The sequence below is a fragment of the Penicillium soppii genome (genome assembly GCF_028829465.1).
Source record: "Penicillium soppii strain IBT 18220 chromosome Unknown utg000004l, whole genome shotgun sequence".
NCBI lineage: Eukaryota > Fungi > Ascomycota > Eurotiomycetes > Eurotiales > Aspergillaceae > Penicillium > Penicillium soppii.
In genome coordinates, this window is record NW_026643234.1 from 2167277 (window position 1) to 2183729 (window position 16453).

At 47.7% G+C, this 16453-nt stretch overlaps 7 protein-coding genes across 7 annotated transcripts; 4 read left to right on the forward strand and 3 right to left on the reverse strand.

The window, feature by feature from the left end:
* Nucleotides 1-580: 580 nt before the first annotated feature.
* Nucleotides 581-2348, reverse strand: N7529_004239 (uncharacterized protein; the record flags this gene model as incomplete). Its single annotated transcript, XM_057239766.1, has 3 exons — nucleotides 581-1243; nucleotides 1335-2149; nucleotides 2216-2348. The coding sequence occupies 3 exons, from the start codon at nucleotides 2346-2348 to the stop codon at nucleotides 581-583; spliced, it is 1611 nt and encodes a 536-aa protein (XP_057099061.1).
* Nucleotides 2349-3496: 1148 nt separating this feature from the next.
* Nucleotides 3497-3981, reverse strand: N7529_004240 (uncharacterized protein; the record flags this gene model as incomplete). Its single annotated transcript, XM_057239767.1, has 2 exons — nucleotides 3497-3664; nucleotides 3718-3981. 2 exons carry the CDS (start codon nucleotides 3979-3981, stop codon nucleotides 3497-3499), a joined length of 432 nt encoding a protein of 143 aa, XP_057099062.1.
* Nucleotides 3982-4999: 1018 nt separating this feature from the next.
* On the forward strand, nucleotides 5000-5371 carry N7529_004241 (uncharacterized protein; the record flags this gene model as incomplete). The annotated part of the gene is made up of 1 exon (XM_057239768.1): nucleotides 5000-5371. The coding sequence occupies one exon, from the start codon at nucleotides 5000-5002 to the stop codon at nucleotides 5369-5371; it is 372 nt and encodes a 123-aa protein (XP_057099063.1).
* Nucleotides 5372-6267: 896 nt separating this feature from the next.
* On the forward strand, nucleotides 6268-6841 carry N7529_004242 (uncharacterized protein; the record flags this gene model as incomplete). Its single annotated transcript, XM_057239769.1, has 2 exons — nucleotides 6268-6453; nucleotides 6575-6841. The coding sequence occupies 2 exons, from the start codon at nucleotides 6268-6270 to the stop codon at nucleotides 6839-6841; spliced, it is 453 nt and encodes a 150-aa protein (XP_057099064.1).
* A 1579-nt stretch (nucleotides 6842-8420) lies between these two features.
* On the reverse strand, nucleotides 8421-9998 carry N7529_004243 (uncharacterized protein; the record flags this gene model as incomplete). Its single annotated transcript, XM_057239770.1, has 4 exons — nucleotides 8421-8564; nucleotides 8614-9432; nucleotides 9707-9889; nucleotides 9939-9998. 4 exons carry the CDS (start codon nucleotides 9996-9998, stop codon nucleotides 8421-8423), a joined length of 1206 nt encoding a protein of 401 aa, XP_057099065.1.
* Nucleotides 9999-11775: 1777 nt separating this feature from the next.
* On the forward strand, nucleotides 11776-14571 carry N7529_004244 (ATP-dependent Clp protease ATP-binding subunit; the record flags this gene model as incomplete). The annotated part of the gene is made up of 1 exon (XM_057239771.1): nucleotides 11776-14571. One exon carries the CDS (start codon nucleotides 11776-11778, stop codon nucleotides 14569-14571), a length of 2796 nt encoding a protein of 931 aa, XP_057099066.1.
* Nucleotides 14572-15823: 1252 nt separating this feature from the next.
* Nucleotides 15824-16248, forward strand: N7529_004245 (uncharacterized protein; the record flags this gene model as incomplete). Its single annotated transcript, XM_057239772.1, has 2 exons — nucleotides 15824-16064; nucleotides 16133-16248. The coding sequence occupies 2 exons, from the start codon at nucleotides 15824-15826 to the stop codon at nucleotides 16246-16248; spliced, it is 357 nt and encodes a 118-aa protein (XP_057099067.1).
* Nucleotides 16249-16453: the final 205 nt, after the last annotated feature.

The following is a 16453-nucleotide window of genomic DNA, read 5'->3' on the forward strand; positions in this document are numbered from 1 at the left end:
GTTTATCTCACCACCTCACTACAATCACATCATCACGAGAGTAGGAATCATCTTCTTCAGGTTCGTCACTTGATCACTTCATCTTGAGTTTTGCTAACCTCGCAGAACATCATCAGTCACAAGAAGATTATAACTTGACACACACTACGAATAGACCAATACTCCGGTATAGATCTATTCGGCGCACTACCTGGCAGAGTTCCTCGATCCCCTCGAAAGGACTCATCCCGCAGTAAGGCCTGTTAGGCAACGGTAAGGTTGAGAGACAGATCGTTGAGGTTAGAAGTCTACAGGAAATCAGAGAAGTATCTCCCAATTCTATCTAACATAAATGTGACCAGTGAGCTGTGCGTAACACATAGCCCATTGCTGGTTGGGCCGTGGGCTGGAAGTTTGGGCCCAACCCGGCCCATTGCGGAGGCCCTATAGATAATATATAAAGTATGATCGCGCAGCAATTTGAAGCTCATAGTAATAATATTGATTTCATTAAAGTCAAATACGCGCTTAAAGCTCTCTCTCTCGTCCCTCGATAGCAAACGGTAAAAGTTGTGAAGAACGGGGTGCTAGTTAAGACTAATCAATCAGACGACGAAAGAACACATCTTTGATGCTCGTGTTCTATTGATGCTCGGTTCCCTGCCGGTATGGTATTGAATGGTGTGGTACCGGTTGGTGTTTCGCCGCTAAGAATTGTCGAATCCCTGATTTCCTGTGGGAGAATAAACCCTGCTTTAACTAGAATTTTGAGATGTTCATGCCTTTTCCCAACCGGAAGGACAAGGCTACAGGGCTGCTGGAAGTTCTGAAACACCACTGCCAGGGCGGCCTTATCCGATGGGCGGCCTAAACAGAGGGGGGGGCCCGAAGTTCCATCCGCTGGGGCCAAATGATCCCCTTGATATTGATCTGTATGCCATAGCAGAAACGCGTTACTTTGTTTTCGGATTTTGTCCCAGGAGTAACCTGTCCCCATCACGGCTGCCCTGCGGAACAAATTCGAGTTAATGACACCTTGAACCTCCCGGATGACCCCAGTGCTCGCGTTTTGAGCAACGACATAACATTCTTGTCCATCCAAGGCTTTCGAATAGCTCGCCCACCCTGTCACCGAGGGATAGCCAGGAGGGCTGACCACATCAGGAAGAGAACGACCTGAAATTAAACATAGGTCGTGATTGTAACCGGCAGGGTATGGTTTGTCGTTGCTTGGGTTATCGTACGTGTGGGTTATAGTTCCGATCTAGTGGAGTTAGAACTAGGACATAAGAGTAAAATTGACTTAGGGATCATGCCGTTCTGTTAGACACGGCAAGCGATACTTGCTTACCAACCGGGTCATTGTCGGTTAGGGTTTCCTTCGCCACGACCAAGGCACGGTCATATCCTCCTGCTTTGAATGGTAGAAACCGTCGCATGTTCTGTTTCATTTGATCGACTATCATCTCAAACACTCGCAGTCCTTTGTCAAACCTCGAGGGGGACGGGTTACGGACGAAACCATGAGTCACAGTTGTGATTGCCGTAGAACCATCCTGCAATTCGAGCTTTAGTCCGAGACATCCAGCGAAAGCATTGTTTTCTTTTTTGGAAGTTTCTTTAAGAGTAATTCCGGACTCGACAGGTGCTGTGGTGAAGTTATAGTGGGTAAGTTGAAAACAGACTCGAAGACCGGCAAGCTCGAGAGGCGACACGTTATCGTACGCATCAAGTACGTGTCGTTCTTCTCCAAAAAGGATGACCAAGAAGCCTGCGATAAGTAGGTGGACACCAATCGCCTCTGGAAACAATTCTCGAAGGCTGTCGAGATCAGCTGGTGTGAGGAATCGCCTCGGGTTGATGTATCGGTCAAAGTGCTGGTTGTATTTTTCAGGCGATCGGGGGGTGAGTGGACTATAAGGTTTCTCTTGCTTATAATCTCCGGGGTAGTAATGGATAGGTCGACCGCCAGCATACACACTTTGGGACGCGGCGAGAGGAGAGCTGACAAGCCAAACAGGCTGTCCGAACTCAGACTCCGAGACACACACATATATTTGCGAAGACAGACTTGAATGGTGGGTTCTGACAAACTGCTCATTCTCTCTATTGATGCGAGTTATTGATTCCGCGCGAAGAGCCTCTACTGGTGAGCTATCTCCAGAGGAGACTGATAGAAAAAAACTTGGTCAGCGCTGGAAAGACGAACCTCGCAACAGGAAAGGCGCCGACATACCATATACATGTCGAATTCGGAATGAATTTAACTTGCTTGCGGGACTATAGGGAGGAATGTCTTGGTCCCTGGCTGGGATGGCAGGGTATGCGAACCCCGCTGTCTTGCGACGTTTGTAGCCCGAGCTCTGCATGTGGACGAATGATATCTGATTTGGTTGTGGATCGAAAACGTTTCTGCAGCGGGATCAACCGGGCGCCCCTCCCCACTCAATATCGGGGCCCACCGACCGCTCTATCAGCTGGTGCCTTCGAATTGGAAAATTCTGCACACGGACACTTCGAGGATGGTCTGGATGAACAGTGATAACAAGACTGAGGAATTTGACCAGAAATTTTTGTCTCTCGTGCCAACTGAAGTCAAAATTTCTGGGAAGGAATGCTTGGAAGAAGTTTTCAATCATACACACGGACGAGGCAGAATGACGGGCGGTCAATGATCTGAAGGATGGAATTTTCGTGTGCGGAGCTGATGTTATTGTGATTCTGTCGGTATCCGAGATCAAATTGTGAAACAAGCCTGTCGGCCGGAAGATGTCTTTGACCCTTAGTTTGTGGGAAAGAAGGAAAGTAAAGTGAGAGGATTAGGAGAAAAAGATGGAGAGGAGAGAGAGATGGAGAGACGAAAGAGATGAAGAGAAGAAAGACCCTTTTATAGCATTTGGATGGTGACAGGAAAACGTGGACGCACGAAGCAACATCTCTACCTAGGTAGCTATCCTTTCTTTTCCTATCATTTTACTGTCGATCAAATACGGGCCCATGGTCATCACAATGCTAATTGAAAGCCAGGCTAGTCTTTGGACTCCAGTCCTATGGTTCAAACGTATAAATATTAATTGTTTCCTCCACTGCGCACCCGACGGCGTAATGTGCATCACATAGCACCAATTTTCATCCTGTCATTTCTATATCCAGGTCCACCGCTATCCGTAGGGCGTGCACTTGTTGAATTACCAGTGGATGGAGTAGAGGCAGCGACGAAATAACCTGAGAGCTGTTGGACTGATGAATTCAAGATACGTGCGTGGAGAACTCAATTGCTGGTTGAGACGAGTGCGGAGGGGATCATTGATACCTTTGTGGAAAGCGGAGATTTTCGTGATTTCAGGCTAAACCTTGTACTTTGACTTCGTAGAGCACACGTTCGAACGTCGCGGTATACGTTGGGAGAGTATCCGAAGTTTCCTGCTGATCGAGGGTTTTTTTCAGTCTCCTGAGTATTGTTCAGGCTATCGTGCATCCAGTGAGCTGCCGATGGTCTGTCTTCGTCTCCTGCGTGTTATTCGGTTTGTTTTATATCCAGTGGAGCTGTCGTACGTCCAGCAGAGCCGTCGAGGGTCGGACTGTCTAACCCGTTGGAGCTGATCGAGGGTCGAATTGAAGTTATGTATGCCGAGATCGCGCGGGGGAGCCACTTAAAGAAGAACCATTGCCAGGCAGGACCCGACTGGAGAGTTGGAGGTAAACGTAGTAAAGTTGAGCTGTAGGATCTCAAATTACCTGCCCGTCGATGGCTAGCTTCGCGCGGTTCGCTGCATCCCGAGGCAGCATTGGCTCTCGTATTCGTAGACCTTCATAGTAAAGGCTCCTTGAATCGAAGGCTTCCGATGACAGAGCTGGGGACGTCACTGCTGGTTCAACCGCCGGAGGACTTGCGTACAGGTGTGCTAGCGGGGTGCCTGCTTCCCATCTAACCGCCCTTGGTATAGACAATCTTGAGTGTCTTTCCACGAGCCAGGTCCGATAAGAGTGAACATTAGGCATCAGGTGGAGGAGTACATTTGATGGGAGCCCGGGAAGAACCTTGGAACCTAATAGCCGAGCATCATCCCCATTGACCAGTCATGTCATACCTACCTAGATACCCCATTGTCATTGAACCATGTGCTGTAGTAGGTCGCATTGATGCTGAAATTGACACCAAGGACAATACCAAGGAGAATATCGATGGATTTTCAATTAAGGTTACCGGCTGTGGGGCACATTGACCAATCGGTTAGAGCCGAGGACGAGACAGGTGCGGGCCACCTTACCAACCAGGTAGAATGTGCCTATCCAAGTATCACGGGAACCGACGCTCATCTGTATAATTACTAAACTATAAACATGTAGTACGATGAACGGTCCTTGATCTACCTGTATCTCTCATCCACACAGCTAGCTCTAGTACTTGATTCTCTATATCACGATGTTTGGTGATTATAGACTTTTGACTGTGAACAAGCCTGTGATTGTTATGTGGTCATTGTGCTTTTACCATCATCTAGCTATTTAGGAGCAAGCAGTAGGAAACTACGGACTAGTGGACTTCAGATCAATAATGTCGCTAGGCAGTTACAATAGGAACAGAGATCCATTCACGCACTCAATGACCACATCAATTCCTGAATAGACCCGCTCATTGAGAATAGCAGGAGAATAAGGAGAATCCAGGAGTCAGATCATCATAATAGAGGAGTCGAAACAAGCAAAGGAAATCAAGCAAACGCTACAAACTGCGTAGGAAGTCGAGCAAACGAGGAAAACGGTGGAGGAAGAGATATAAACGCAAATTAAATCCTCATCTCGAACTCTCTTCTTTTCTCTTCACCCTAATCAATTCTGCCGGACAACGATAGTTTAGAAATTTCTATGGTCAATATTCTTTATCAAAAAAAAAAAAAAAAAAAAATCACCCATTACCACCTCTCACCATCACCACACCCACACCCTCTTCAGATTCGTCACTTGATCACTTCATCTTGAGTTTTGCTAACCTCTCACAGCATCATCAGTCACAAAAATGAATTCTCACGAGACCGACGACCCTTTCGCAAACCCCATCGACACAGAGAACCGAGCCAAAGGTGAAAAAATCGATATAAAAGCTCGAGTTGTACTCCTGGACAGAGAGGGCAATGCGGTTGGAGATTGCGATAACAACGAAGAGGCCCCAGCCGTCGTTCTGCACTTCTTTTTCCACAATGACCCGTATGAGAACCGCATCGATGTTCGAATCGCACATCGTCGGGAGAAAGGTTCAAAGAAACGGGCACCTGATGCAGAGTTGAATGAACATAGTAGTCTAGGGTCGAATAGATTTGGGAAGCGAATCGATTTCATTTCCCAAAAATCGAATAAATTCATGAAACGAACAGATTCAGGAACCGAATAAATCTAGTGTTCCAAGAATCGAATTAATCTAGTTATCGAATAGATAAAAGGTTTAAAAAAAATCTAGTAATCTAGGAATGGAACCTTGGAATAGATTCAGCAATTATAGTAATCTAGGAATCGAATAAATCGAGTGTTCCAGTAATCGAACGGATGCGGGAATCGAATGAATCTAACAGTACTTTGGCCATTATAACATCGGGACCCACCGTACTTAGAGCTTAGGTCGTCTCTTAGCATAACCCTGACAACGCATGCCACTGAACCTGACAATTGCCGACTTCTATGCCGAGGAACCTTGGTGAACAGCGTTCTCTATCAATTCAAATACATATAGTCCGTCCACGCACATCTCATAGATGCCCACAATTTTACACCCCTCGCTCGATGCTCAATTGGTCTCAGCCCTAAATATTGAAATTCAGACTCATTTTGTTCTTCGAACCGAACTGCAGTGAAAACTTTCAGGATTCTATGCCATTCTCTATAGAACCATGGATTGAGAATAAGGGCATAGATATCTCCTAAATTCCAGGATTACGTAGATAAAGAATTCATGCTATTTTTCTCAATCTGTTCTTTTCAATTAGTAGCCCCCTGATATCATCCTATGGTTTCGCTTAGTGTGTGTAGCTGATCCGATATTGCTGCTTATAAGCCGAGGAGAAGAGGCACCGGGGAGATAAACAATATGGATCTCGTGGGGGCGCCTGTCTTGGAATTTACCCTTGAGGACGAAGAGAGCATCTAACATTTCACCCAACCTCCCCATCCTTTTTTCTTCTCTTCTTCCCACGCAATTGCCTGTTGCCACAACCACTGACACATTTTCTTGCGCACACAACGCGCTTCTAAGAACGTCATCACGCTACCAAATCTACAAAGCACTATTTCAAAATGGCTCGCAAGAAGGAGAGCAAGCTCGACTCCACAAGCGCGGGCGTGAGCAAAAAGACCACCGCGCAGAAAGCCACTCCACGCAAAGACACTTCGCAGAGAACTCTCAATAAGGAACTTGGAGCAGATGATGTCCAGTTCCTTGTTGACTGTTTAGAAAAGACAATTGAAGCCACAGAGAGCCCGGTCAGTTACCCATCACCTGCTACCCCTTCCCCACTTCTATGATGGCTGCTGAGGCCATTGGTCACTCTTGGTGATTTCATTACTCTCCATTTGGACCCATGCTGACCTTGACCTAAAACAGATTCCTTTCAATGTCATCGCGGAATCTCGCAACATCACCAAGGATGCAGCCCGGATGCGTTACAAGCGTACCAAGGATAAATTGGCAAAGTTGGGACTTCACGAAAGCAATGGAAAGAACCAGGGGCGTTCTTCCTCATCTGATGAATACGTCAAGGCCAAAACCACTGTTGAAGAAGACGAGGATCGTCTCGACAATGAGGATGACGGTGCTGCTGGGGACTCGAGCCAGCTGTCCGATGCCCAGAGCCTAGCCTCGTCTTCTTAAGTTCCGGGCAAAGGCCAAGAGAATGACACTTCAATTCTCGTTGAACGGCCCTATCCTACGGACCTCAGTTCTTCATAAAATCTGGCTGAAGAGTGAAAATCAAGGTATGACATGATATTCAAACTTATGCGTGAGCATCACATTGATATATGTCTTGATAGTTATTTTCTCGCATTCGTCGGCACCTTCGTGATAATTCAATATTTCCGTTGTCTCAAGTTTCTTTTGTCACGATCAACTGAAGCAACGATTGATGATCTCGTGGCTCAGGTCGCAATTTGCAGGTTAATCTAGCAAATGAAATTTTCTTACTAAATCTCTATCTGCCCACAATCCACGAACAATTGCATAGTCTCTATATATGACTAAAATATCTGTCTGCTCTCTTGGTAAATGTTCTGTTTAGTGTTTCAGTTAGCATTCCATTTAGTCCTAACTGGTCTTAGCTCCTCTGAACCCTACATCCAGCCTGTATAAACGTCCGAAGTAGCGGTGTCACGTACATTTGTAAGGACATGCTATGCCCCTTATAATTCTAGGAACGATTCCAGGAATTCCTGAAACCGAATGAAGGCGGCGACGCATGATGAACCTTCAAGATCATGGCTACCCGCGATTTTCAGATTGGTTCATGGCATGGCGCAAGACAGACTAGATACATGGATGTAGTGAAGTCAAGCATGTAACAATCTCAGTTAAAGAACCGTTCAGGCTTTTGTGCCAAAACGTTCTTTGAAACACTCGTCGCCCATTTTGTACAATCTCACTTCGTATATTACTGGGAAACAGGTGTGTCTGCACATATATCTTAAAAACTACGAGATTAACGGTTTCTCCTCGCAGAGTCCTTATATTTCCTCTTCAGAAATTATCTCCTAGCCTCCAGTCAAGCCAATTGTCATTTACAGAGGCACGGTAATCCACGGAGATAGCTAATGTTATTATCTATTTGAAGCCGAATGACCTCTCGCATATGAAATCATGTTTATTATGTTTCGCGGCCCAACATTGGCCCGATTCTCTTTCGAAGAAGCGAGGGACAATGAACAAGCATCCTACAATCCCTTCTGTCGATCGGAATTGGTCAGACCCCCACTGGAAGCTTTGTGAAGTGTTCAATGCTTCCGCTGCCACGAGATTAACCGTGAAATCGATGACTGGGACTAGTAAGGAGCGCACTTTTTGCTTAGCTGCCGATAGACTCTCCTATATTGCCTCCACTCCAACTTTTATGTCGAGAGGCCTTGCTGTGATTTGTGAAAGCTTACGTTATTTTCTTCACTATGCTACATCATCTGCTTGATCGACAAAAGCAAAATTGGTGTTGAATCTCTTGAAACTGATAGTCTCCTAAATATAACGAGTAGCATGACAAAACATGTTAACAATGAAATAAAGATGCAAGATCGTCAGTCATCAGCCAATCCCCGCAAAGATCCGCTTTCATCAGATCTAGTGGAGATGGCGCCATCCGAACTAAATCGTTCTCATAGGAGCGGTCAGACATATGGGGTAGTGCTTTCCCCATTTCCTCTTCATTTCCTCTTCTTCCTCTTTCTCTCTTCTGGGCTATTATCCCTTACACCTTGACTGCAAAAGACTTGAGGTACAAATAGTCCTCCATGTTGTCATCAACAGTCTTACGGATGAGAGCAGCATGCTCATCGCCGTACTTCTTCTTCCACTCAGCATCAAACTCCTCTTCAGTCTTGACCGGGCGTTTCTGCGAACTGTTAGTCAATTCCTAACGTTTGACTTGAAAGCAAACTTACATGAACTCTCTGCTCCAGAGCCTTCGACTCAATAGCATCATTATGGAACCCACGCCACTTCTCAAACGCATTACGGGCAACAGCATGATCCTCCTCGGTGTCCCAAAGGAGCATCTCGGGGTTATACGGCAGACCAACACTCTTACAGAACGCCTCCAAGGTCTTGGCCGGCTCATCAAGCATATCATCGGCATCAATGACGCAGATCTCGACGCCCGAATCACTCTTCGCATCACCGCTCAGCTCCGGACGAGTCGCCACGCGGGGCCCGACCAGGCCTGTCTCGCGCAGATAGTCGAAGTGCCGACGCAGCTCATCGTACCCGGCCTCCAGAGGGTCGTAGTTGTGAAACCCGGTCACCTCGTCCAGCGGGGGAATGGTGCAACGCAGGTACGACGGCACGCTGAAGTGCGGGTCGCGGATGAGGAACGCCCAGTGGAATTTCTCTTGCAATTCCCGGGGCATCACAGTGGGGTTACCCGGTTCTGTGGGCGTGTTGTACGGATAGGGCTCCTTGTGGGCTCCATTGGTAGTACCGTTCACCCCGTTGGTGTGACCGTTGGCCTCGTGACCGTTGACGCCGTTGGTGTGGCTAGCACCGTTCACTCCGTTAGAGGTTCCGTTGACCCCGTTGGTGTGACCGTTTGCGTGGCCGTTGGTGTGGGTGCCGTTCGCACTCACACCATTCACTCCGTTTGCGTGGTCGCCGTTGGTGCCTACACCGCGCTTCAGACGGAGGAGCGATGGAGCAGGACTGGCCGGCTTGCCATTTGGCGGAAGCAAGTAGTGGTCAATGTCCTTGATGAAAATTCTCTTTCCCTGTTGCAAGGTAAGCATCCCCTCGAGTAAGAGCGATTTCATTCCGCATTGCGGATCTCCGTAACCATCTAGGTATTCGGAACATGTCCGTTTTACAGTGTAGAGGGTGAAAGATTGCCTGTAGGCTCATCTGAGTGGTAGGAATGACAAAAAGGGCAATGTAGACAGAGGGCAAGGGTATCTTCCCTCATATTCAATCCAACGAAGGAGAACATGAGGAGCATTACGGGGATAAGCAAGAACGCGAGAAAGTTCGCAAAAAGAGAGATCGGACCTGAGTAGCTTCTCTCTCGAGCCTATCCATCACGGTACTATATGTCGAGTTGGCGAATCCACTATCCAGACGGGCTTGTTCATCGTCTGCGAATCGGCCGGAGAGGCGCTCCGGGCCGTAGTAGAATGCGTCGCCGAATGGCTCGTGGACACATTGAATTGTGTCACGTTGGGTCATGAAGACCTAGTACTTGTCAGATATGTCACCACGTATTTCTCCGATATGCACTTACCCGCTCAAACGCTGTTGAGCATGCTCGCGGATGCGTAGCGACAAAGATCGGCTTCGTCATATTTGTAGATAAGTGTAATATGCACAGTCTGCAGGCTGATCCTGGGTCAGGGGAGAAAAGGTAATTGTAATTAGACTTGCGGTGGATTAAATCTCTGATCAATCAAGGCAGAGGCGAATCAAAGCAGCTAAGCTCTGTTAAGGTGGTGCGACAGAAATTTCTAGCGGGTCGAGCCTTGACAGACTGCCCTCGACCGACGAATGTGAAGGTCTCTTGATGGTCTCAGATAGGTGAACTATGGCGTGAGATTTAATCAAGTGGATTTTGGGGGAGAGCTAAAAGTTTTTATATGAAGAGGACGGCTCTAGGTAATTCCCGGCTTTTTCTCGTTTCCCTTTTTTTTCTGGAGCCTCGGGAAGGCGGAGAGCTACCACAGTTACCTGTTATTGATTACCATGGATGGGTATTAATTATGGATATTTGAATTTATCGTTTCTTTTTTGCGAGTAGACCAACTCAGGTTGAGATCTACTGGGCCCCCCCTCGAAAGCCGGATGTTGCGCATGGGGCATAGAAACAGGGTAACAAGTATAGATACTAGTCAATTCAGTTACTCAATTAGTATGTCGCTACGGAGTACAGTGGCGCATATAGTGAAAGTCGAAAAGCCTCGAACCCGGTGCCTTAGCTGCCTTGTATTTAGCTTCATGAAGCCCTGGATCAAAGAAGCAAATCACAAACGACGTAAAGCTATTTGCCCCTCTCTCTGCCCCGCAGTGACCTCGGTCTGTTTCTATTTTTTTCTTTTCGCCCCTACAAGATACGAAACAAATGAAAAAGAGGAGTCGAGAAAACTGACGAAGAAGCCAATGAAGAATAAGGTTGTGGACATTCGGTAGGATTGATCTCCAAATCTGGATGCCACCCGGAACACAGTGTCCACTTCTTCACAGCCTGCTGTCTGACCTCGCTAACAACTCACTAAATCTGACAGTTTTCTCCTCTTCGGTGAAAGTTCAGCATTGAAGGATATACAGTAGGTTGCAATCCCCGTCGGCCAAATTAGCAGGGGTCTGATCGTCAGTAAAGTTCAAATTGATCTGGATATGTCCCGCCTGACGTCATTGACTGGCTGGCATTTTTTTTGTCGGCTATCGTGGCAGACGGTCATATATGTTGCATGGGAGAGTCGTTGAATTCATTTGAATATACTATACACGGTACATGGAAGTAAATGCATACATGTAATCAATGTCAATGCGAACGTACAACCTAACTATCATTTTATTTACTACGTAGGTATATCGCATTCACCTTGATTTGAGAGTGGGCATTGTTTCAATGCTCCACTGCAAGGCACGCAAGCTCAAAGTAGAATCCGCCAATAATCAACATCGAATCATTGCGTGATTTAATTCGAGATGACTCAGCTAGGGTGGTAAAGCTATTATGTCATATATTATGTCAGCATCACGTGGTAGCATCATGTGACCCTGGTATCTCTGACAGGTCATGTGATGGGACGATCTGGCCAAGGTCAGGCTATCAGGCTGTCAGGCTATCAGGCTGTCAGGCTGTCAGGCATCTTCTGGAAGGCGGCGGAAGCTAGTAGTGACGACATGACTGTTGGAGCAGTTTCGGGCAGCTCATGAGCCTGGAGTATATGAACTTGCATCATCGTGTTACAGACTGCATCATCCCCATTTTCATTTTTCATCCTCTTGAAAACCTCTCGAAAAGTTCTCGAATATCACACTGTTCTCAATTACTACCACTTTCCCAATCCTCCAATTAATATCTACACTTTTACTGAGATCACCCCACTATCCCGTTCACAATGAACGGCGTCCAATTTACTGATCGGGCCAACAAGTCCCTACTTGATTCCAGTGCCTTGTGCGAGCAATATGCCCACTCTCAAATAATGCCACTTCATCTGGCGGTCGCACTCCTCAATCCTCTCCCAGATGAGTCCCAAGATCAACAAACACCATCTGGTGCTCATGCCTCACACGATGCGTCAACCGCACCCCTCTTCCGTCAAGTCGTGGAGCGAGCCCATGGCGACTACCAACTCCTCGACCGAGCACTTATGAAGCTACTAGTCCGCCTTCCAAGCCAAGACCCTCCACCAGAGAACCCGAGCGTCTCCCCTCAACTCGCCAAGGTCATCAAATCGGCCACGGATTTGTCAAAGACACAAAAGGACAGCTTTGTTGCGGTCGATCACCTGATCCAGTCCGTCTGCCAGGACTCGCAGGTTCAGCGCGCGTTGGGCGATGCCAACATTCCCAATCTCAAGTTGATTGACAGTGCCATCCAACAGATTCGTGGCACACGGCGGGTCGACTCCAAGACCGCCGACGCGGAGGGCGAGAATGAAAATCTGAAGAAGTTTACCATTGATATGACTTCTTTGGCTCGTGAGGGTAAGATCGATCCGGTCATTGGCCGGGAGGAAGAAATCCGTCGTGTCATTCGGATTCTCAGTCGACGAACGAAGAATAACCCTGTGCTTATCGGTGAGCCCGGTGTGGGTAAGACCACCATTGTTGAGGGTCTAGCCCGCCGCATTGTCAATGCCGATATTCCCGCCAACTTGGCGCAATGTCGCCTTCTCTCTCTTGACGTCGGTTCCCTCGTTGCGGGCAGCAAGTACCGTGGTGAGTTCGAAGAACGTATGAAGGGTGTTCTGAAGGAAATCGAAGATTCCAAGGATACCATTGTTCTCTTTGTCGATGAGATCCACTTGCTCATGGGCGCTGGTACCAGCGGCGAGGGCGGTATGGATGCTGCCAACCTTCTCAAGCCTATGCTTGCTCGTGGTCAACTGCACTGCATTGGTGCCACCACTCTCAACGAGTATCGCAAGTATATTGAAAAAGACCAGGCCTTTGAACGACGATTCCAGCAGGTCCTGGTCAAAGAGCCCTCTGTCCCGGAGACTATCTCTATTCTTCGTGGTCTGAAGGAAAAATACGAAGTCCACCACGGTGTCAATATTCTCGATGGTGCCATTGTTACTGCCGCCACTCTTGCATCGCGATATCTCACAGCCCGACGACTCCCTGATTCTGCTGTCGATCTCATTGACGAAGCCGCAGCTGCGGTCAGAGTCACTCGAGAGTCCGAACCAGAGGCTCTCGACACACTTGAGCGGAAGGCCCGTCAACTCCAAATTGAAATCAACGCACTTGAGCGCGAAAAGGACGATGCGTCCAAGGCTCGTCTTGAGGCTGCCAAACAAGAAGCCGCAAATGTCGAGGAGGAGCTTCGGCCAATGCGTGAGAAGTATGAGACCGAGAAGCAGCGCAGCCGTGAAGTTCAGGAAGCCAAGATCAAGCTCGACTCTCTCAAAGTCAAGCGTGACGAAGCTGAACGTTCCGGTGATACCCAGACAGCTGCTGATCTCGAATACTACGCCATTCCAGAGACCAAGGCCTTAATCGAGCGTCTTGAGAAGGACCGAGCCACGGCAGATGCCGAGCGTCGTGCCAACGCTGGCGATGAGGGCGAGGCCCTGCTTGCCGATGCTGTCGGACCCGATCAAATCAACGAGATCGTCGGTCGGTGGACCGGTATCCCTGTTACCAGGCTCAAGACTACCGAAAAAGACAAGCTGCTGAAGATGGAGAAGTATCTGGGCAACCTTGTCGTTGGCCAGAAGGAAGCTGTGGTTTCGGTCTCTAATGCCATTCGTCTGCAGCGGTCAGGTCTCAGCAACCCCAACTCGCCTCCTAGCTTCTTGTTCTGCGGTCCCTCTGGTACCGGTAAGACACTCCTGACCAAAGCACTTGCCGAGTTCCTCTTCGACGACCCCAAGGCAATGATCCGATTCGACATGTCTGAGTACCAAGAGCGACACTCCCTGAGCCGTATGATCGGTGCGCCGCCGGGCTATGTCGGTCACGATGCTGGCGGTCAACTTACTGAAAGTCTCCGTCGCCGCCCATTCTCCATCCTCCTCTTTGACGAAGTTGAAAAGGCTGCCAAGGAAGTCCTGACCGTCCTCCTCCAACTCATGGACGACGGTCGCATTACCGATGGCCAAGGCCGTATCGTCGATGCAAAGAACTGCATTGTCGTCATGACCTCCAACCTTGGCGCCGAGTTCCTCGCCCGCCCAACAACCAAAGACGGCCGCATCGACCCACAAACCCGCGAGCTTGTCATGGGCGCCCTGCGTGACTACTTCCTCCCTGAGTTCCTCAACCGTATCTCCAGCACGGTCATCTTTAACCGTCTCACGAGGCGCGAGATCCGCAAGATCGTCGATCTTCGCCTCGAAGAGGTACAGAAGCGGCTCGAACACAATGGCCGTCATGTCACCATCAAGTGCACTGAGGAAGTTAAGGACTATCTCGGTTCAGCGGGATACTCGCCCGCCTACGGTGCCCGTCCCCTTGGCCGCCTTATCGAGCGCGAGGTCCTCAATCGTCTCGCTGTTCTTATTCTCCGGGGCAGTATCCAAGATGGAGAGGTCGCTCGTGTTGTCATGCGCGAGGGTCGCATTGATGTCCTGCCTAACCATGAAGTTGGTGATAGCAGTGATAGTGATGATGACCTGATGGATGAGGATGAACTTGTTGATGAGATGGAGGGTGTCAGCACTCCAGACCTTTACGACGAGTAAAGGATCACAAACGGTCATCCACGTTTGAAATCAAAAAAAATTATGAAATATTGAGCGATTATGAGACGATCCACGATTTCTGAGTTTGGATTTTTAGCTTTTCTTTTCGCGTGGCGTTGGCAATGCTGCCTTTTTACTTCTTTTACAATTTTGCACCCGGTGGACACATGAATACCGGGCTTATCATCTATTGCAGTTACTCTGATTTACATAATCATATGTCATTTTTCCTGTTGCATTGTAATACACATGGCAATCAACCTATGTTTAGATTGTTTGAATACATACTTGTTCATACTTGTTCTTGTACAATTGTGCTTTTATAACTAAAGACAATTTCACAATTATCTCCATTTACCAAGACCGGTTCGTAGATCCTGTAGTTATGCACACTTGTTACCTGTAAAAGATCTAAGTAAAAACTACCTCATTATATATTGTCGCTATACTTCCGTTAGCCTTGCCAAATGCGGGGAAGTAAGCCAAGAAATCGGAGCGATCAGGCGTCCTGTACACCCTTCTATTTAAAGCCCAGGATGTACACATAAGCATAGCATTTAGGCATGATCGACTGATATTGGTTGCCTGATATAGTTATCTGCGACCGCTATTACATCTGAAGCAATTCCCTATTTTGGACAATCTTATAGTTAGTTCATCCATGAGCTGACTGCACATCAACACCCAGTGTGAACACTCTATGTGAGTCGTGCAAGTATAGATCAGTTTATCTGATCTATTTGGGTCAGGGTGGTATATATATCTATGTTTGTGCAAAGAAGAGCTCTCATCCATTCACTGTTCAAAAAAAGTGACTTTCTCAATGTACATGTAATATCACAATATTTGTGTCATGGTAGATCAAGTCAGCACAGTTTAAAAGGCTGAGACAGGCAACGTAGTAAGTGAAACATGTTTTCAGACTGCGATCTCGTGATATGCTGTGAGCCAGACGTTCCCCGCAGACAGTGATCGACAACGTATCGAGAAACGAATGCTCACGCTTCGCCCTGTTCGTTCGCCACGTTGGATGACATGTGCCTAAGATGCAACATCTCACCGTCTCAAATCCCTCTGACTATAGATAGATTTGAATCCGATTCATCCCAAAGCTATTTAAGAAGACCTTGATCCCCGCAGAGACTTGTATCCAACAACAACAACAAAGCAACCAACACACTAACCAACATCCAAACCACCAAACCAAACCAAACCATACCTATCTCCAAGAACAATCATCAAACCCTTCAAGATGTTCTTCAGCACTGTCTTCATCTCCACAATCACCCTAACTCTCGGAGTTTCCGCAATCCCCGCCTCTCCCATCAACTCTCGCTACGTCCAACTGCGTCTCTACGGGGAACCCGGTTGCTCAGCCCTAAACCTCGGCGAGCTCGGAGTCTATGGCGACAAGGTCAACTCGTGCCAGACTTTTGGCAGCGATACAGTCCGATCTGTGAGCTTTGAGGCCAATTACGTCGAAGGCTGCACTCGTAAGTTGGTTCCTAGTCGCTTTTTATGCGCCTTCTATATACAATTTCAAGCGCTAACGAATCTCCAGTGGCCGTGTACAATGATGTTACCTGTCACCTGAACCGCCATGACGTTGATGTCAAGACTTGTCTTGCTGGAGACAAGAGCTATGGTAGTTACATTGTTGAGTGCCCCCTTGCATAGGTAGAAACATATTCTATTAGTTCTGTCATTTTTTGATGACTGCTGTTGATATGGGTTAAATTGGTCCGAGCTGGGAGAGTCGAAGCACTGTGTTGGAAATAGTTTATACATAATAAGAATTGTTTCCTTGTGCTTGTTGTTCGCTACATATAGCTACCAGCATAAACCGCGACCTCGTCATGATGGGCTCCGAAAGTATAGTATA